Source organism: Saccopteryx leptura, chromosome 5 (genome assembly GCF_036850995.1).
Source record: "Saccopteryx leptura isolate mSacLep1 chromosome 5, mSacLep1_pri_phased_curated, whole genome shotgun sequence".
NCBI lineage: Eukaryota > Metazoa > Chordata > Mammalia > Chiroptera > Emballonuridae > Saccopteryx > Saccopteryx leptura.
In genome coordinates, this window is record NC_089507.1 from 141,635,564 (window position 1) to 141,657,768 (window position 22,205).

The following is a 22,205-nucleotide window of genomic DNA, read 5'->3' on the forward strand; positions in this document are numbered from 1 at the left end:
CACACACACACACACACACACACACACACACATGCTGATGCAACTGAGGGCGTGGAAATTCATAGTTTCACGGTGAGACTTGGGCTTGGGAGACCATCTGGAAAGTTTAATCATCCTCCGTTTTCTTCCTATAGCAACTGCATTTTCTACTTTTCCTTGGTTCTCGTGGCCAGTGTTGGGCGTGGTTCCTGGGTCTGTTGATGGCAGGTGACATGATTTTTAGGAGCATGAAGGGCCGAGGCTGTGGCCACGTCCTTCGGAGCCCCACCAGGCCCGTGTGTCCCCTTAGTCCTCACTGACCAGGAAGGAGGAGAGGACTGTTTTCCCTTTACTTTAGGTTTGCTGGTGTCTTCCAGTAGGGTTGTCCAGCAACTTCTTACACTCACATAATCTTTCAGTGTCCGCCTTTGTTTTTATCATTACTGGTCTTCTTTTATCGTTGATTTTAGAGAAAGGAAGGGAGAAAGAGAGAGAAAAAAACATCCATTTGTTCTTTCACTTATTTATGCTTTTGTTGGTTGATTCTTATATGCTCCCTGAGCAGGAATCGAACCTGTGACCTTGGCATATCAGGAGGACACTGTAACCAACTGAGCTACCAGGCCAGGGCTGTCATTGCTAATCTTATGTGAGCCATTCTTTTCCGTCTTTATGAAGATACTATTTTCACACAACAACCCCTGGATACATCCATGCTTTCCACTCTTTGTTTCACTTCTATTGCTTGATAAGTTGGGACATTGTATCATGTCATGTCTCTCTCTTCCACTGAGGTCACCTGCCCTTCTCTGCATCTCAGTCATGGACATATCTGTCTATTACATGATAATAAGACGCCAACCCTTTAGATCTATATTTCACCAGAAACGTGTCTGAAATTTTATATATGTGTATATATGGGATTGTCATATATATAGACCAACACTTTTTAAAGTCAGAATAATGCTATTAAAGAACTGGGTTTTCCTTGTAACTAAATAGCCCCCAATGATACGCAGCGTGAACTGTTTAGCAATCTCCCTCATGAGTACAGATGCAAAAATAATAAATAAAATATTGGCAAGTAGAGTTCAGTCATGAATCAGGATGATACTGTGCTCTGATACTGTGACTGTGATGACAGGGTTTAAATATCAGGAAATCAATCAAGAAAACTCATTGCGACTGTATAATACCAGAAAATTGTTATGGTTATATCCCAAGATGCTGAAAGAGGCACCTCGTGAAGTTTATGAGAAACTCCTAATTCCCATTCTAGGTGAGAATAAGGATGAAAAACTGCTTAAATTTGATAAAGACTTTTTTTTGCCGTGAACCCACTAGCAGAGAAAACCATTGTCAACAGCAAACAATAAAATCTTATCAAGTATGGCCAGGTGAGACTACTTCCCACCACTGTTTATAATTAGTATGTTCTTGGGGACCACAGGATGTGCAGCAACAAGTAAACCAAGTGATTGGAATCGGAACTAGAAAGAAAAAGAAAAAAAAATTACCTGCTTTTTTCTGATAACCTAATTCTTTCCTTGGCAAAACTAAAAAAAGTTTTTTTAAAAATAACTACTGTATTTAATCAGAAAATTTCTTAATATGGCCAGACAAATAAATCAATAACTTCTCTTTTCACTCATCTAAGTATCTAGAAGTGGAAATGGGAAAATATTCCATTCACAATAGGAACAAAATGATGCAAAGAGCTAGAATAAACCCAACAACAGCCTGGGCTTTAGAGAAGACTGAACTATAAAATCCTGTTGAGCTGAAAAAAAGTAATGCTACAGTATAATACTCGATAAGAAGACAATTTATTAATAATGTTTATTCTCTTAAAATTGATATCAGACTTTAATGCAACCCTAATAAGAATTTTGAAAAAGAAAATTAGTGTTGACTATTTGATAAACTATCTTAATTGTCATTCATAGGAATAAATACCTGAATGTAGCCACAAGAGAGAGAATTTTTTCAAAATAAGAAACTCAGAAAGTATAAATATATATATACATACCCATGTTTAACTTGCCATATAAAAGTTTTATATATTTTTTAAAAAATACAGTTTTTGAAAAAAATCTTTTATTAATTTTAGTGAGAGAGGAAAGGAGAGAGAAAGAGACAGGGACATCGATCTGCTCCTGTATGTGCCCCGAGCAAGGATCAAACCAGTCACCTCCGTAGTGTATGACGACGCTCTAACCAACCAAGCTATCTGGCCAGAGCTAAAAAGTTTTATATTTGGGTTTTTTTTTTGTGACAGAGACAGAGAGAGTCAGAGAGAGAGACAGATAGGGACAGACAGGAAGGGAGAGATGAGAAGCATCAGTTCTTCATTGCGGCACCTTTAGTTGTTCATTGATCGCTTTCTCATATGTGTCTTGACCAAGGGGCTACAGCAGACTGAGTGACCCCTTGCTCGAGCCAGTGACCTTGGACTCAAGCTGGTGAGCCCTGTTCAAACCAGATGAGCTCGCGCTCAAGCCGGCAACCTTGGGGTCTCGAACCTGGGTCCTCAGCATCCCAGTCTGATGCTCTGTCCACTGCGCCACTGCCTGGTCTGGCAAAAAAGTTTTATATTTTAATGTTTAAAAGATCAAAATTAATAGACAACATTTGCCATTCTGATAACAAATAAAAGGCTCATAGCTACAATCTACACAGAGCTCTTTTAAATGAATCAAAGAAAGACCAGTAATCTAATAGAAAATGAGCACGGATAGGGCAGAAATAGCCCTTGGGCAAACCTGAAACCAAGACATGCCTTGCTTGGGAAATTTATCTTTGCTTCCATCTTGGAGGAAATGTTTTGGAAGGTGTTAGGTGAGTTTTGCATTCATTCTTTTCACCCTGTGGAAATGTGGACTGACAGATAGCTTCACCATTTCCACCACCATAGAGGGTGGGCGTGGTAACTGGGAAGATCAGAAATTCACAAAACTGTACTTACGCCTGGCAGTGAGAAGCTTCTCAAGGAGCCGATGAAATCCCGACCGTCTCAGGTGGTATCATTAGCAGTTGACCCTCTGACAAGGAATGTGACCTCTAATGATTTCTAAGCGTAGAAAAGTTGCACTCTTTGCTGGATTCTGTCAGCATTGTCTAGGTTTTGGTACCATTACTGACACTCTTGTAACACCTGAGGATCAGTTCATTCATTTATTCAGCAAACATCTGTGGAGTTTCTATTCTGTGCCGGTCTCTGTTGGGTTCTAAAAGCACTGAGGTGACAAAACCAATTAAAATCCTCTTTTTGCCATTTGGTCCCAGCCAAGCAAGTAGAAGAGGATCATAATTATATCCTCCTAACATACACAAACTATAAAACAGGACAAAATACAAGTAGTAAAAGAAAGAGAAAAGGAGACAAACATTTGAAGGGGAAAAAATGAATAGATTGTTACCAAGTTTGATACAAGAACTCAAACCCAAGCATAATAGAAATAGACCACACCAAAGCATATTACAGTCAATTTTTGAAAAACAGTGAAAAATACACCATTTTCTTGGCAGCCAAAGGGAAGAGACATAGTCACTACAGAAAAGCAAACAAAGAATGACAGTGGACTCTTCACAAGACACTGCAATCCAGGGGACAGTGGAGTGACATCTTTAAGATCCTAGGAGAAAAATAAAGCTAGAGCTCTATATGCATCAAAAATATCTCTTAGGCCCTGGCCGGTTGGCTCAGTGGTAGAGCGTCGGCCTGACGTGCAGGAGTCCTGGGTTCGATTCCCGGCCAGGGCACACAGGAAAGGCGCCCATTTGCTTCTCCACCCCTCCCCCTCTCCTTCCTCTCTGTCTCTCTCTTCCCCTCCCACAGCGAGGCTCCATTGGAGCAAAGATGGCCCGGGTGCTGGGGATGGCTCTGTGGCCTCTGCCTCAGGCGCTAGAATGGCTCTGGATGCAACAGAGCGATGCCCTGGAGGGGCAGAGCATCGCCCCCTGGTGGGCATGCCGGGTGGATCCCAGTCGGGCGCATGCGGGAGTCTGTCTGAATGCCTCCCCATTTCCAGCTTCGGAAAAATGAAAAAAAAAAAATCTCTTAAAAAATAAAGATAAAATGAAGACCTTGAAAATCTTTGAGAGTTCGTTGCACACACAATACATAAGCAATCTATTAGATATCTAAGCAATCCCTTAGTTATCTATTCTAAAACAAACAAAAATTTTATAAAACTAAGCACGCACACAGCAAGGATACATAGGTGAAGATCTTTATTGCAACATGTGTACACAGTCGAGCCTCATCATTGACAACTTCAGTATTTTCTGAGCCTATGTGCTAGAATTTATGTGTGTCCTCACACGTGAACACTCCTGGTGCTTTGGTCATTCTCGGACATGTGCAGGGTGGCAAAAAACTCACGTTGTCCCGTCTTCTGGTTTCAGCTCTCACACTGTAAACAAGTCTTTCTATGGTCTACGTAGGACCACATTTTTTCACATTTTTGTGTTATTTTCCTGGTGGTTGTGCCATTTAAAATAGCCCCCAGGAATAATGTTTAGCGCCATCTTGTGTTCCCGTAGTAAGAAGGCTGTGCTGTGTGTCAGGAAAAACACCTGTATCAGATGAGCTTCTTAAACGGAGGAGTTATAGTCTCCTCATCATGAGTTCCTGTTAATGAATCAGCAATAGATAGTGAATAAGATGTCTTGAGACAGAAATATATGTAAAACAAAGTGATATACTGCTCACAAAAATTAGGGGATATTTTGAAATAAATAGGAAGTGACAAAGAAAAGAAGCATTTGATTTTTTTTATTAAACAAGAATATCAGAAAAGAAAACAAGTCAAAGAAAGTTGTTTGATATGCAAATGAGATTCAAAACCCACTTTTATTTCATTGGTGAAAATACACTATATATACAAAGGCTGAAAGTACTGGAGTATCTGCACATTCCCTGATCCTTAATTTTTGTGAGCAGTGTATATTGATTACTCCACAAAAATATTGTGGCCAGAGGCTCATAGGGAATCTAACCCTGAATTTCCTGTAGGAACCGTGTTCACTAATTCAGTATGTTTTTTGGAGACTTTCTACATCATAACTGCCATGAATACTAAGGATATTCTGTCACTACACTGTAGGACAGATTGAGTGAAAAAGCTATGGTCTAGCACCAGGGGTCCCCAAACTTTTTACACAGGGGTCCAGTTCACTGTCCCTCAGACCGTTGGAGGGCTGTCACATACAGTGCTCCTCTTACCACAAATGAAAGAAGTGCCGCTTCCGGAAGTGCAGCAGGGGGCTGGATAAATGGCCTCAGGGGGCCGCATGTGGCCCCGCGGGCTGTAATTTGAGGACGCCTGGTTCTAGCCGCACCGTAGTGTATTACATAAGCTTTTAAGATCACTAACTCAGCCAAAGCGGTTGCTTTAAAGTCATTTCCTAAGGTTTTTGCTGCATGAGAAAGAAAACAGTGGTGCAGCATGTAATTGATGTCATTTTCAGCTGGGGTTACACATTTATCTGTGTGCTTGTAGCTGCGTGATCATTTATCAAAGGGATACACACACTGGGCAGACAACCGAGGGCTCTTCCGAGTGGGTGTGGGGATCCATGTGGCAGTGTGAATGCCACACAGAAGGGTGGGGTAAGTTGAAAGGAAACAGCACTTTCCACATCCTAGTTCAGTGCTCTGTCCACTGCGCCACCACTTGGTCAGGCAGCACTTTCGATTCATTTATTTATGTAAAATTACATAATTTCCTGTGCACTATGGAAACTGTGAAGGGGAAAAAAAAGAACTGATAGCCCTCTATACACTGATTTGTAGGTCAGGGTCTATGACAGTGAAGGAAGATTTGCCCTGGTCGGTTGGCTCAGTGGTAGAGCGTCGGCCTGGCGTGTGGAAGTCCCGGGTTCGATTCCCGGCCAGGGCACACAGAAGAAGCACCCATCTGCTTCTCCACCCCTCCCCCCTCTCCTTCCTCTCTGTCTCTCTCTTCCCCTCCCACAGCCAAGGCTCCATTGGAGCAAAGTTGGCCCGGGTGCTGAGGATGGCTCTGTGGCCTCTGCCTCAGGCACTAGAATGGCTCTGGTTGCAACAGAGCAACGCCCCAGATGGGCGAAGCATCACCCCCTGGTGGGCGTGCCCGGTGGATCCCAGTCGGGCGCATGCGGGAGTCTGTCTGACTGCCTCCCCACATCTAACTTTGAAAAAAAAAAAAAAAGAAAGAAAAAAAAGAAGGAAGATGCCAAATAGCATGGGGGGGATCTCTGTTTTAGGGACAGATCTGCTCACTGTAAGCTTCCTAACAAGGAAAATGAGCAAAGGAATGTTTGTGTAACAACAGAGAGAGGTTGGGAGTCTTGCGGGGAAAGGCCATTTGTTGTTTGTTCCCACTGGTGTGTTTCGGTAGACACAGTAAATATTATTTGGTTGAAATTTGAAAAAATGTATAAAATAAAATGGGGGAAAGCCTTAGTGAACTATCATGTCACCAACAGAAGGACAAGTTGGTGGCACTTTGGGTTTGTTAGCGGGTTGACAGTGGCGCCTACCTGCTGCGTGCCTCTACCAGATTCTGAGTGATGTTATTTTATATGTGATACGTGAAAGTCCTTTTGTTCTTTTTATTTCTTCTTCTAGGAATCGTTAAGAGCCATTAGATACGACGTATCTCCCGATAAAGAATATGCACTTTTCTCCTACAACGTGGAACCTGTGAGTACTACGTGTTTTTTTCTGTCTCTAAAAAAATTGTTTCTCTATTTCTGATACCTTATTCAATGTTTTTCCTTGACTCTTGATTCTTAGTGATCTTTGAATACTGAAACAGTGGGTCCTGGGGAAATCTCTTTTTTATGCCACACTGCCACCTACGAGAGAGGAGTGGGATAAAAAATCCCTTAGTCAAGTAAAATAACATTCCTTTTAGTATCTAGTTCATAGGTTTTCTTGGGAGAGACATGGTAAGAAGTGGTATTTTTAATAGAGATTTACCTTAACCTGTCGTGCAGTTTTGTTTTGTTTTTTGGGGGGGGGGGGTTGTTGCTGTTGTTTTTTGCATTTTCTCCCTCACATTATAAATTTTATCCCAACAATAAAAAGCAATGGGCAGTTTCTCCCTAGACTGAAATGAAATGCTCATTATCTCCTAGCCATCCTGTTCTTTAGGAGAGAAGTTGAGCTGTCTCTTTCATTGTATAAAACCCCCGTTTTTAGCATTTCGGATAGGAGTCTCTCATGAAGTGTCATCAACATCTGCCATCCAGTCTCAGCCTGGGCTTTGGTGCCACTCTACACCTGGGTCTTTCTTCTCTCTCTCTCTATGTCTCTCTCTCTCTTTTCTTCTTTTAACATGCTCATATGTGAACATTAAGGTTGGCTCTTTCATTGTAAACGAGCCAGCAGGTGAAATGTATCTGTATCTATGAAGCAGATGTTCAACTTGTAAGAGATTAGCAACTTTAGAAGTGTGCCTTTGTGGAACTTTGATTTTCCCAGCAGACAATGTGTAGGATTTCGCCGCCTTTCTCATTCTTCTGAGACCGTTCTAATTAAGAGTTTCTGCAGCTTTTGTGAGACAGACAGGTGCCTGCGTTTATGATTCAGGTGTCTAAGCAGCCCCTGGGTGAGCTGGAGGACATCGTCCCGGGCAGGCGATGGGTACTTTTGTTGAATTCCATCCCTTTTGGAGAACTGAGAGAGGGGGGAATTGGCTTGCCTGGAGATGCAAGTCCAGTTGTAGAATTCTTACAATGTCTTTTAAAAGCTCTTTTGGACACCTGGGTTCTTTATTGGAGATTTCAATGTCATTCTTCTCAGAGAATCTTTTCTCTTCAGCGTTCCATTTACTGGGTTTGCACTTAGACCATACCAGTCCTATGGTTGGCAAAATCTTCTTTTTTTTTTTACATCATTTCATTTCTTCCCAAAGAGCCAATGTTTCTATTTGTGTTTTTTTTTATAGAGAGAACTTCATAACATTTCTCAACCCTGCAGTTTCTAAAGAGTTCTCTTGAAATTAAGCGAACCCCTGGGGGAATAGTCATTTTTTTATTTTTTTATTTGATGAACTGTACCAATTAAAGTATAATAATAAGGGGAGAGTACCCTAAAACAAACGTATCTAATCAGAGCAGCCATGTACTTTTATCCCGAGGTACAGTTGACAAACACATAACGTTTTCAAGAAGCTTTTGGGAGGAGGACAAAGACTGGAAAAACGGTGAATTGGGGCATTGGCAAATATTCGTATGTTTAGTGACGTTCAAGGGGCTGGAGAAATTAGGCATCAAAACATATTCCTTCTGGGAGAATCTTTCCTGGGAGAGTCACTGAGTATTGGTGAAGAATTTCATTGCAGTCTTTAAAGGAGTCATTTGGGATAATTGTTCTTATAAAGCTGGTGAAACCTTGTTCTGGTTCCAGATAAAATCTTGTCCGGAATCTGATCTGATTAAAACCCAAGTCAGTCATACACAGTCGAGGAATTAGCAAAACGGGTTACATGTATATAAGCTGACCTGTTTTAGGTATCTAATGAATTATCCCCAAATGCAGTATCTTAAAGCAAACGACACTTATTATCTCACAGTTTCTATGGGTCAGAATGTGTCTCAGGTGAGTCGGGTCCTCTGACTTAGGGTCTTTCACCAGCTGCCACCCAAGGGTCACCTGGGCTGCAGCCTCATCCCAAGGGTCAACCGGGGAAGGACCCACTTCAAGCTCGCCTGCGTTGTGGGCCAGGCTCCATTCCTCATGGCTGTTGGGTTTCTCGCCAGCCATAGGCCGGAGACTGTCTTTGGGTCCTTTCTCTCCATAGGACAGTTTGGTTTATCAGACCCTAAAGCAGGGGTCCCCAAACTTTTTACACAGAGGGTCAGTTCACTGTCCCTCAGACCGTTGGAGGGCCAGACTATAAAAAAAACTATGAACAAATCCCTATGCACACTGCACATATCTTATTTTAAAGTAAAAAAAACAAAACGGGAATAAATACAATATTTAAAATAAAGAACAAGTAAATTTAAATCAACAAACTGACCAGTATTTCAGTGGGAACTATGCTCCTCTCACTGACCACCAATGAAAGAGGTGCCCCTTCCAGAAGTGCAGCGGGGGCCGGATAAATGGCCTCAGGGGGCCACATGCGGCCCGTGGGACGTAGTTTGGGGACCCCTGCCCCAAGACAGTAGTCCCAGTGCTTGGGATGTAATGTCAGCCGTGACATCCCTGCTGCTAACCATGTTCTATGTGTGAGAAGCAAGTCACCAGGTCCCGCCCACTCTTAAAGGGAGGGGATTCCACAAGGGGATGGGGGTTCATTGGGAGCTATTTCAGAAGCTGCAGGTCTGGTCCCTCCTAGTGGTATGGCCATCCTTGATCCCACAGTCTTCTGTTCAGAAATTGAACTTTTGTGGAGGCTTCCCCATTCCTGGGCATTGCATGGAATTCCATAAACCACTCAGTGTGCTTGGGTCTCCCTGCTCAACTCTCTATTCCTCTTTGCACCTGACAGATAATAAACGGTCAGCGAATATTGTTGGCCTAAATAAAATAATAAATGAACACCATATGCACAGGGAGGGAAAGATAGGAAAGGTTTCTAGAACTTGGTGCATAAGTGTGGCCACCACAAAAGGAGGGCAGGATGGTTGAGGATTTGACTCTGTCCACCCGAGGGTGATTTTCACTGTTTGGTCATTTAGTCTCGAGGCATCTCCATTCACCCCACAGCGTCAGCACGCACACCTCGTGGGCTGATGCCGGGTTTGCTTGTCTGGGTGGTCTTTCCCCATAAATCATGGGCCGTCCACTTTCTCAGGTTCCTGAATCAAACCAAATTGAATGATTTGCCCTAGTGATGAGGAACCTGGTTTTTTTTGTTTTGTTTTGTTTTTCTGTTTCTACCTCTGCTGTCTTTGTCTGGACTCCTGTTGACTCTTGTCGAGACCAATGCCACAGCCCCCCTAGCTGATCCATCCCCCAAAATGCTGCCCCTCAGTCTCCTGGGGTGATATTGCCTAACAGGACTCCAGTCATTGGGCACAGGTACGTGTCAATGTGACACATACCTGTGCCCAATGACCCAATGTGTAGGTGACGCTCCTCCAGGGAGCTCACACTGGGTCTTATTTCTCAACCCCCAGTGTCCTGTGCCCAATGACCCAATGTGTAGGTGACGCTCCTCCAGGGAACTCACACTGGGTCTTATTTCTCAACCCCCAGTGTCCCACCCCTCTAGCCAGAATGGCACCAGGGAATCATGGAGCTGGAATGGACTGTCCTAAGACGGCCCAGCCCACCGCCCACCCCCCACAGCACACTCGGGGAAAATGAAATTTGGAGAGCTGCAGTTGACTCCTCCGAAGCCCTGTCTGTGACTCATTGTTGGTAAAAATCAAGACCACACCCATCACTTTACCCCAGAACTGTTTTTTTTCCCCATCTGGTAACTATGGCTTCCTCTTCACCCCTTAATTCCGGCGCTGTGCCACCGTAGGACGATGCAACAGAGACTTCCCACTGGCACATGCACAGGGCCAGTCCGTGTCACACATTCTGTGTGAGGAACTGGCAGAATCCGAGAAGGAGGACTGCCAGCAGCCCCGGGCTCTGCAAACACGCGCGGCCACCCCGAACAGCTGTCGTCAGCTGGAAAGCGTGTGTGGTGGGGACCAGGCTCCGGTCAGTAGTGTTCCTGCAGTCGCATCTGCTCCCCGAGAGGATGGTGAGGAGCAGCTAGCTGCAGACAGACCTCAGGTCAGCGTTGAGCAGCAGCCTCTGCTTCTGGCCCGGGCTGTGCGTTAAACACGGTGGAGAAGCGATGTGCTATCTCTCTCAGCTCAATCAGCACTGCCTCTCTGCATCCCCAGAAGTGTCCCACCGAGGACCAGTGGAGGGGTCTTTCTTGGGTTGAAATAGCTCTGGAAGATGCTGTCAATGAACTTCCTCATCACAGGAAGGCTCTGGTTCTCCTAGGTTCCATCCGGGTCCCTCTGAGGGGCATGTGGAGTTGGCGCTGTCTTTCCTCGGAACATAATATACACCTAGGTGTCTCAGTTGCCCTCGGGTTAACTTCCATTATAGTTAATAAAAGTGATTGTGCGAGAAGTCATCCGGATCCCGGGTTTCTCATTATCTAGACTTTTCTCACCTTCATCACTATTCGCTTGCAACTTATTTCAGGACTGATTATTCTTGGATATTAGACTAGCATTCGGCTAAAATGAAAGAGGTGGTGTTTCTCTTGAAACTAAATATCCGTGAGCCTCATCAAATTAATAATGTATGTGTTTCTTTAAAAAAATGGTTTTATAAATTAACTCAGATTTTAATCATAATTAAATAAAAATTGCACAGACTTGATCTTTGCATCTACAGCTCGTCATCGCCCCGCATTGATTGTCCTGTGGGCTCTGACACACCTGGGAATTTGGTGGGCTCGACATTTTTTCTGTTAATGAGCAGGAGGCTCGTTAAACTGTGATGGATTCATCCCATCTTGGAAAAGCCATTTATCAGTGGAAGACAGAATCTCAGTGTAAAAACTGCCCGTATGAATCAGTTTACCCAAACCTGGCTTTTAGCTGTCCCCTGTGCATGTTTGTGCCTGGGAAATTGCTGGTTATTTTTTGTCTGATGTTTATTCTATTTTCATTGACCTGTGGGGCTGGGGGGTGGCGGTCACATAAACACCAGCTTTTCTGTTGTGTGGAGTAGCCGTGAAGAGCTTGGATCAGCACCAGGATGTCTTCAGCTTGTGTTATGGTTTGTAAGCGAATGGGTATCAAGCAGGTGTCTTCTAACTCTCTCAGTCTTGACCTTGCTCAACAAAAATGAGTCCTTCTATTTTGACACTGGTGACAATTTTAACACAGTCTGTGATTCGTAGAATCATCAGACTTTGCGACAGAGGGAGGTTGGTGGATGTCCGTGTCTCTACACAGCAGGATTTCATGGGGCAAATCTTTCCTGTCTTGGTATTAGTTTTGTTGACAAGGTCCTTCCCTGGACAACTCTCTCCTTAGGCTGGACCGTTCCAATTGGTGCAAAGTCTTCCCTTAGACCGATTTAAGTCTACTTTTTAGAACGTCCCAGCTGCTGAATGCTGCTGCTCACCTTTAGTGCACCAGGGCCCCTCAGGACTTTCCGGGGTGATGGAAGTGCTCTGTGTGCCTGTCCTCTCTACGAGGCCACCAGGAGCACTTGAAATGCGGCACGTGTAACTCAGGGACCGAAAGCACAATTTTGCTTAACCGTTATTCACTTGCATTTTAAATAGCTGCATAGAGCTAGCGGCCCTCCTATGAGAGTCTGGCTTCAGGGCAGCAGGGAGTAAAACTGCTTCCCTGTGTCACTTGGTGACCTTCAAGTATTGGAAGACAGCTGTCAGACGCCCTGTGTCTGTCCTTTGTCCAGATGAACCAGTGTGCAGATGCCCCACCGCTTGGCCGCCCTTGAATCACCTTGTCAAGTCTCTGCATTAATGATGATGTGATTAATTACAAACAAACAAGGTAGTCATCAGTAAACAAGTGAGTTGGCATTCTTCATGGGGCAATGACCCCTCTCTGATCACCTTGTCTTCTTGTATAAACTGAGAGTTTTGGTTTCTTGGCAAGAGGTGGGCAGGGGCATGCAGAGGAGGAGAAAGACAAGACCAAGGGGGTCATGTGTCCTTAAGACCCCCTCCCCACAAATTAGGGTAAACACAACCCCTTTAGCTCTCAGGTATCATTCACTTATTTTATTTATTTATTTATGTGTTTATTTATTTATTTATTTATTTATTTATTTATTTATTTTTCTGAAGTAAGAAGCAGGGAGGCAGTCAGACAGACTCCCACTTGTGCCCGACCAGGATCCACCTGGCATGCCCACCAGGGACTGATGCTCTGCCCATCTGGGGAGTTGCTCTGTCGTGGCCAGAGCCATTCTAGCACCTGAGGCAGAGCCCTGGAGCTGTCCTCAGTGCCCGGGCCAAATCTGCTCCAATGGAGCCTTGGCTGCAGGAAGGGAAGAGACAGACAGAGAGGAAGGAGAGGAGGAAGGGTGGAGACGCAGATGGAAACAATGTGTCCTGGCCGGGTATCGAACCCGGAATTTCACATGCTGGGCTGATGCTCTACCGCTGAGCCAACTGGCCAGGGCTTCATCCACTTACTAAAGTACAGTAAGTATATAAAGCAGTGCAGGAGGCCCTCGGAGGTCGCTGAATCGGCACTTGTTGGCCCCGAGGTTGCAGGTCAGAGATGCAGAGACCACGGGGAATGGGGAATAGAGGTGACAACAAGAGACAGAGGGACAGCCACATTCTTCCCCTCTGATGTTAATTTACCACCACACGTGCCCAGGGTGAGTTTTCACTTTTCAGAAAGGTTTTTTGGTAAATAAAAGGGGTTGTTGTTGGAGATTAGAGTTAAGACAAAGAGTTGAATCGTGGCTGTAGAAACTATGATAGCAACTGAGGACGGAGGTCACAGTGGTGCTGGTGATGATGATTTATGATGGTGATGATGATGGTGGTGACAATGATGTTGGTGTTGATGGTGATGATAAAAGAAGAAGAGGGGGAAGAAGAGAAAGAGCAGGAGGGGGATGAAGGAGGAGGAGGCAATGACAAGGACAGTGATGACGACTGTTAATTATGGCGCCAACATCAAAGATTATTATGATGGTGATAATGATAACATGAGAAGAGGGCACACTGTCATTACTGCTCGGTGGCCCCCTCTTGCGCGCACGCTGTCTTTCTCTCTCTCTCTCTCTCTCTCTCTCTGGGAAGAGAGTCTGAGATAATTAAAAGTCTGGAAGGAGCCAGGGAACAGAGGGTGTCAGTGGAGGGACGAGCCGATGGCATGGTCTGCCCTGCTGCATGCTGGGAGAAAACCTGCCAGGATGAAGGGCTTTGCTGTTCCCACCACCAGACAGAAACAGCCTCGGGCCCGGAGCCAGCATTGGAGATCACAGCTTCCGGGTCCAGCGCCAGCTGCAGGCCCCAGCTTGGCTGCCTTGGAGGAAAGGCTGCCCTGGGATGATGAATGGATTCCGGAAGGCCTGAGCGGGGGCCGGAATCCCAAGTTCAAAGACTGTAGACAGGCGTCTGTGCTCGGAGTCACAGGCAGTCCGGAGGGTGTGGGATGAGCCCGTGGGTGCCCAGACCCCTATGTTCATGCTCCTTGCTGGGGAAGGAAACCCTCAATGAGATTGCAGGTGGCGGTGGCTGTGTGCAGAGAAAAAGAGGGGACAGATGTCACTCCCGCCGGTTGGAGGTGCCTGGCGTGGGGGCCTCTAGACAGACTCACAGACCCGAGCATGGGATCAGCTCTATCACCTCACCTCTGGGTCCCAACAGCGGCCACAGTGGGTGCCCCTGCCAGACAACAGTGATAAGAGTGACCCAAGAAATATGTACTTGTCTGTGCCGTTGAAAAACACTGCTCATGGTCCTGGCTGGTTGGCTCAGCAATAGAGCATCGGCCTGGCATGTGGATTCCTGGTCAGGGCACACAGGAGAAGCACCCATCTGCTTCTCCACCCCTCCCCCTCTTGTCTCTCTCTCTCTCTCTCTCTCTCTCTCTTTTCCCCTCCTGCAGCCATGGCTTGATTGGAGCGAGTTGGCCCTGGGCACTGAGGATGGCTCCATAGCCTTTGCCTAAGGTGCTAAGAAGAGCTCAATTGCTGAGCAACAGAGCAACGGCCCCAGATGGGCAGAGAATCGCCCTCTAGTGGGCTTGCCGCTGGATCCTGGTTGGGGCGCATGCTGGAATCTGTTTCTCTGCCTCCTCTCCTCTCACTGAATAATTTAAAAAGAAAGAAAAACACGGCTCATGAGCACCTGGATGGGGGAAGAGTACAGAGGAAGAGGCAGGGGGGAAAGGGAGGCTTGGAACACGTTTCCAGAAATAGCACAGAGGAGAAATAAACCATCAGCCTGTTGGATTCACCTCTGATCCTTTTCGGCCCCCAACCATTTATCCAATGACTATTTCTGAAGCCCAGAACGAGTAGCAAACAAGCACGTTCCTACCAGCAGTGAATGAAACCAACAAAGTCCTCCCTCCGGTAGCTCTTACTTCCTACGGGGAAGACACTATTAGAAAATCAGTATTTATCACATGTCGGGAGGGATAGAAAGTAGAGTAGAAGACAGGGTACCAAAGTGGGGCTCCCCAAGGGAGAGCCTTGATCAGAGTGGGCCCTATGAGGCCGTCCCGTGGAGGCTGAGGCCGAAGGAAGTGGAGTGGACCCCAGTGGGTGGAGGACGGGCCCTGCAGGAGGGGCGGGAGGCCGGTGTGGCCCGCAGCGCAGGGGTTCCAGGCGGAGCTCACGGGATGGCATTCCAGCATGTCATCTTTATAGACAAACAGTGACACACACCGCTGTCTCCCACCCCACAAACCACCAGAAACAAAGCTTCACCAAACGAGCAAACGAGCTGGGGCTCACCCACACTCTGGGCTTCCCGATCAGTGCCCCCCTTAGACAGGCTGACAACAGGTGCTGACAGAAAGGGGGACACATCTCTTCTGGTGACTGACGTTACTCAGGCCACCGTCTGACCCGCGCTGTGAGGGGTCCGGGACTGGGAATGTACTCCCCGCCCCGTGCAGTTAGATCTGCAGCCTCTTGGCTCATTGTGGAAGATCATTTTCACCAGGTCATGACCCATAGGGAGGTCACCTGACAGGTGTTCCTGACACCGCCAGGGAGCCACCTTTCCTGCACTGCTGGCTGCCTTTACATCAGGCATAAGTGCGGTTTGCTGCACTCCTGTTAGTAGGATCCAGTACAAATCACCGGTCCAGCTAGATTCTGGGCACCATCTCAATCAAAAACGGATGCGTTTGCATTGTTAGTGATTCTTGGTGCCTGAAACCCCATTCCTAGGCTCACAGACCTGTGTGCTCTTCTGTGACTCTTGGAGAAGCGATTACTCTAGAAGTCGGATTGTCCTCCTTCGCCGTGCTGTTCAGAGCGGGCGTGAACCCCGGAGATGGGACCGGGGACCCATCAGCTTCTGCAAGCGGTTTGTTCAACTCCACGCTGTTTGCATAAATGTAAATCGGAAGTCGGTGCTGGCTAACGACCTTTGTTTCCACTGTGATGGTGAGCTGGACGAGCTCTGCTCTGCTCCGTGGCCCTTCCCGCCGCACTGGGGGGACGAATGACAACCTCGGGCGCTAGCTAAGTGCACACACTTTTGTCTCCCCCCAGCCCCTCCGGGGTAGGGGGAGGTGGCTGGTGGGGGCCAGCGTGGCCTTCCTCTGCGGAGGAGGAGGAGGTCCCGCTGCATTTCTCCTCACCCTCTTATCCCGGTTACACTCTGACGCCCGGGCAGAGTTGGCGCTTTGGAGTGTTGTTCTTTGTACATAAAAGCCCTCATCTCACATTTAGAACAGCCAGCGTGGATCTCCCTTTTCCCCAAGATCAGGTGTTCATTTTCATTGTGAGCAGAGAAAGAGCATTTGACCAAAATTACGAAAATCATTGAAATAAAACTGGTCCAGTTTTTCTCCACACAAAGAGCGAACAGAGCCCGGAGTCTCCGACTGGCCAGGGGCTCAGCTGGGCGCCCCGAGGGGCGCAGGGAAGAAATTTGCATTTGAGCTGACCCCACAGTGCCTGTTCCTCGCCTGGCTGCCGTCACTGTGTGACTTGCGGCCAGATGCCAGCACAACTTGGAGAAATCCTTCAAGATGCCCCTCCTTCTCCATGAAGGTGTGAGAGGCGTGGAAAGCAAGGGACACCGAGCCGTGGTCCAGATCAACACGGGAGAACCTTCTCGAGAGAAGAACATGGATAGCGAAGAGCTGCACCTCCATGGAGACAGAAGGAAACTGCATCAAGAGTGAGCTGTAGAGCATCAACCCGCCATGTGGAAGTCCCAGGTTCAATTCCCAGCCAGGGCACACAGGAGAAGTGCCCACCTGCTTCTCCACCCTTCCCCCTCTCCTTCCTCTCTGTCTCTCTCTTCCCCTCCCACAGCCAAGGCTCCATTGCAGCAAAATTGGCCCGAGCACTGAGGACGGCCCCATGGTCTCCACCTCAGAATGGCTCCGGCTACAATGGAGCAACGCCCCAGATGGGTAGAGCATCGCCCCCTGGTGGGCTTGTCGGGTGGACTCCAGTCAGGTGTATGCGGGAGTCTCTCTGCCTCCCACTTCTCACTTCAGGGGAAAAAAAAAAGAGTGAGCTGTTTCCTAAAGCGAGAGAGTCAAGGGTACCACCCCACCCCACGACGTTGTTACAAATGGACGGCTGAGGCCACGCCAAGCAACTTCAGGGGCGTAATCAACTCAGGCTTCGTTGAGGAGAAAGCACATTTCTTCAGATTTCTGACAGCCTGAGAAATTATGTCTATGGCCCATTTGTTTTATTTTATTTATTTTTATTTATTTATTTATTTAATTTTTGTATTTTACTGAAGCTGGAAACAGGGAGAGACAGTCAGACTCCCACATGCGCCCGACCGGAATCCACCCAGCACGCCCACCAGGGGCGATGCTCTGCCCACCAGGGGGTGATGCTCTGCCCCTCTGGGGCGTCGCTCTGTTGCGACCAGAGCCATTCTAGCACCTGGGGCAGAGGCCAAGGAGCCATCCCCAGCGCCCGGGCCATCTTTGCTCCAATGGAGCCTCGGCTGCGGGAGGGGAAGAGAGAGACAGAGAGGAAGGAGAGGGGAGGGGTGGAGAAGCAGATGGGCGCTTCTCCTGTGTGCCCTGGCCGGGAATCGAACCCGGGACTTCTGCATGCCAGGCCGACGCTCTACCACTGAGCCAACGGGCCAGGGCCTGTTTTATTTTTAGGACCCTTGAACATAAGGGTAAATGAGGCTGTGAATCACGTGTCTGTGAAGTTATTGGGGAAATTGGCCAGGAGGTGATTGTCTCAGGAGCTGCTCACCGTCCTTTGGTCCTGAGCACGGGGAAGGAGCAGCCGGGACTGCATAGGACTCGGAGGTGGGGGGGGGGGTGTTTGCAGAGGCAGGAATGTGGGTCCCACCAAGGGCACTGGAGGCGGGTGTGACGGGAACACGTGTGTGAGAAGCAGATGGATAGAAGGGGGTGCCAGTCTCAGGGCTCATCACCCAGCGAGTCAGGACCTCAGTAGTTCATTTGCATTTTCTGCTGGGACGGCTGTCACAGAGCACTACCGTTTGTGTTGATAAACAACAGAGATGGATATCTCACAGTCTGGAAGATGGGAAGTTCAAGATCGAGGTGTGCAGGGCTGGCTTCGGAGACCATGAGGAGGGACAGTCTGTCCCAGCAGTCCCTCTCCCAGCCTCTGGTGGTCACTGGCCATCTTTGGTATGCCTTAGGTGGTAGAAACATCACCCTCATCTCTGCCTTCGGCTTCACATGGTGTCTCCCTGTGTCCTAAGTCTCTGTGTCCCCTTTCTATCAGGACACCAGTCATATTGTATGGGACCCACCCCCGTAACCTTGATTACATCTGTAAAAGCCCTTGTCTGCGAATCAAGCCCCATTCTGAGGTCCTGGAAGTTAGGGTTCCAACAGATGTTTTAGGGGAGCCAGCCATTCCACCCATAACCAACAGATAAGAAAAAAATAAGAATAGCGAATTTGGTCATTGTCATCTGTTACTAGGATTTCTTTCAAAACAGGAAGACTTTCTTGACCAAAACTAAAACAAAGCTTGGACCAACATCATTTCATCTATGCAATGGAGCTTGTGTGTGTCACAAATATGCTTCAATTTCAAGTCCCAGAATTTTATACCAAGAAACAACACTGAGTCGGCACTCTGTCCGCAAGGTTGAAACCACCTTCCGAGGCAAAAAGGAAATAAGACTAATGGCAGCAATGTAACAGTGGACTCGAGAGATTTGAACTGTGCAGTGTGCGCAGAAGTTTTCCTCGGCCACTATAATTTATCGCACACCCCTCTGGAGCCACAGCCCGGATTCTGAGCACTGTGGCACCGGAACCAAATGATCTTCCGCTTTCCAATCAGCTGCCCACACGCATTGTTGATGTGACTGATTCTAAGAGCAAAAAACACCAGGGCATGAAATTAGCCACACTGTCCACAGATTATAGCCGCTCTGAGCAGACAAAGGCCGTAGTTAACCCCGGCAGTAATCGAACACAGTTTTACAGCCGAGCTTTGCCAAATCCCTCTTTGTGATGTTGGAGAAGAGGAGTCTCACCCGGCAAGTTAGGTGCCCGGCTCCCTTTTCTGTGTCCTGGCGCTGGACTCTGCCAGGCAGTCACTGAGACAGGGCAGGCACAAGCTGTTCACGTCTTTAAGGGAACAGGAATGCTTTGAGAATTCTGGGGGCTGAGGGGTGGGTCTTGACTTTGGTAGGGCTTCCTGATATTGTTCATCAGAACGCAAGTCAGAGCTCATGCAGAATTGACTATCAGAATCACGAGAGGCTTGGGAGAAACATGGAGTATCATCTTCAACTGGGGAAGAAAAAGAAAGCAAGCTAATGTTGTCGCTAAAGGATGATGTCCAAACAAACCAACAAACAAGCATCAAAAAAAAAAAAACTGAAGTGGTCTGTCATCACAGGCAGTCACAGGGGCTGCCTAGCAGAGGAGACTGAGTCCAGACAAGAATGAGAGGCAACTGTCCACAAACTTAGAAAGCGCTGCTAGGTCGTGTTGGGCATTGGGGACCGCCTCATGAAACCGCTGGCTAATGATTAGTGTTACCAGGAACCATGGGCTAAATGAAGCCGTGTGGCGCTGATGCTTTGGAGAGAGGACCCTATCTGAGAGCAGTCTTAGGTGAGCCCTGGAGACATGGTTGGTCTACCCCTTGGTCAAGCTTAGTAACAGTCCATAGGCTCTAAAATTTGCCTATTGGCTTGATTACCATGGTTTCTGATCATTGTATTTTGTTTCTTCTGTGTGCGGGCATTTTCTATGGTGCTCATATCCTTGACTGAATTTATTTATTTTTCTAGGATCAGTCACATGTTCTTGGTGGCTCTTTTCTCTCCATAATCTCTGGACCCATTTCTGGTGTTCTGGCTGTCTGACTGAATGCCTCCCTGATGAGCTGCGATGGTTGTCATTGCTTTACGCAAGCTACTTGGCTTGACCTCCATGTCCAGCCATCTCCTTGCTCAGCGCTGACAGCTGCCTGTCATTCTTGTCCGGGCGCGTCGGCAACTCTGTGAGGACACCATGGGTGTTTGGTTTGGACATTGTCCTCTAGGTAATAGTTGAGCTCCAAGATCATTTTTCTTTTTTTTCTTCCATTTTCAAAGGTGATAGTCCATATCTCTTCTGAGCCTCATCGGTTGCGGATAGCCATTCTGCTTAACGCTCTGACTTTCCCTCTGTAAGAAGTCTTTTTTTTACCCCTGATGGCTTTAACGGGCGTCTTCCATTTTCATTGACGTGTGTGTGTGTGTGTGTGTGTGTGTGTGTGTGTGTGTGTATTTGTTTTTTATTTATGCTGCTCCTAACTGGTTGTTTTTCATATTGAGGACTCATGGTTTAAGTCTAAATGAATTCATACCTCATTCTCTGTAGTCTTTCCTGCTGGGATGTCTTCTTTGTATATTGCCTTCTTACAGTAGTGTATGTATCCATAATGTTTGTTTCTGTCTCATTACCTCTCAGTGCTGTGTCATGTGCACTTTGCTCTAATCTGTATTCTAGTTTATTAATTTCATTTCCGTTATGTTTAATCTGTTGCAGAATGGGTCCATTAACTTGTTTATTTCGGTGGATATAAGTTTTATAATATCTAGAAATACTGTTCGATTCTTTAAAAAGCGATTGGGTGGAGAGTGAAGTTTTGTTTTTGGTGTTTTGTTTGTTTGTTTTCATTGACTCTGCTGGCCTTTGGGCTGGTTTACTTCTGTATCATTTTTTTTGCTGAGAGCTCTTTCTCAAGTTGAGTGTGCTTTGCATGGCCTTCGTGGTCAAGGGGACCCTGGAAAGCGGGGTATGCGTGACTTGGGCGGGGCTGTAGGAGTGTTCGGTTCCCTGGACTGTGTTTGTGTTCATGTCTGTCTGGAGGTTTGCTGACAGCAAGATGGTACAGATGTGACTCCACTGATGAACAGGGCAATGTCTTATGGTTGAAATTCCTGTAGGGAAACTCTCAAGCCCACCCCACCCCAGAGCCCTGGCTTGACAGAAAACAGTGTCCCTGTGCAGGGCTCATAGGTAGAAGTTCCTGGTCCTACTTTCAAGGGAACGTAATCCAAATGTGGCCACTGGCTTTTTCCAGGAGTCCAAAGTTTCAGCTCATGACCCCATCGGGGCCCAGTGTACCTGCCCTGCCCCCATGAGGGCATCAAAACCCTGGGCCTCACCTGAGCCTAATCCCGGCCCAACACCCCCATCGGCTGACCTCACTGTTCTTATCAGGAATGACAACTTTGTTTCTGGCACTAGAGACATCCCTGACTTTGAGCTTTCTGCAGTTCTGAGTTCCGTGATGCTACACCTGGGGGTATCTGGCCGGGGGGGGGGGCTGTTCTCTGTGGGCTTCACATCGACACCGTGGGGCCCAGGCATGTTGGTTCTAGGAAGGGTCCCTGTCAGTGAGTCCCCAGGGACGCCCCTTTTTGCTGCACACTGACACACTTCACCCCGAGCATGTGATCGTGGGAGACACCACAGTCACAATGCGTTGTTGGTCATCGTTGCCACATGTGGTCGGGATCCTGGCATTGGGGTGTCCAGAGTTCTAACCGTACTACTGTTGTCATAGCGATGAACCCTTAGGGTCCTGCACCACGTGATGGTGGAAAGGTCGGGGCTCAGGAACCACAGGCAAGATGGACTGATCTAGACTGAGATTGGAAAGTGGGTTCTGTTTTCTCTACCACAATCAGTGACAGGCAGCAGTGGACCCCACCACCCACCACACCACCTGCCTGATGGTGACAGCTTAGCAGTTGTTTACTGGACGGGTGGATGCTTCCGCGAATTAATAAATAAGTCCATGTGAAGGCTCTTGGTTACTTGAATCCACATTGATGTATAAAGAAGTTAGGGCTCGCTCCACAGCCTTGCTCTCAGGAAGCAGTGGGTCAGTTGGGTTAGGAGACGAGAGAGAAGTTCAGGGTCCACGCGAAGGGAAGACAGTCTGGGGAGAGAGCCTCAGGGTGCTTCAAAGTGAACACAGAGGCTCTCTGGGTGGTTGGCACATGTCATGCTTTCTGTGCAGAAAGCTTGCCCCCTCACACCCCCCAAGTGGCTTCAGTGGAAATGGAGGGAGGATGACTGACCAGTCCAAAATTAGGTGGTCAGAGCTG

At 47.3% G+C, this 22,205-nt stretch overlaps 1 protein-coding gene across 5 annotated transcripts in view; it reads left to right on the plus strand.

Moving 5' to 3' along the window:
- DPP6 (dipeptidyl peptidase like 6) overlaps positions 1 to 22,205 on the plus strand; it is a 573,115-nt gene that overhangs the window by 420,236 nt on the left and 130,674 nt on the right. For all 5 annotated transcript variants that reach the window (XM_066385521.1, XM_066385524.1, XM_066385520.1 and 2 more), the window contains exon 5: positions 6,593 to 6,667. In XM_066385521.1, coding sequence (XP_066241618.1) covers positions 6,593 to 6,667 — 75 coding nt within the window. The remainder of the gene's footprint in view (positions 1 to 6,592; positions 6,668 to 22,205) is intronic.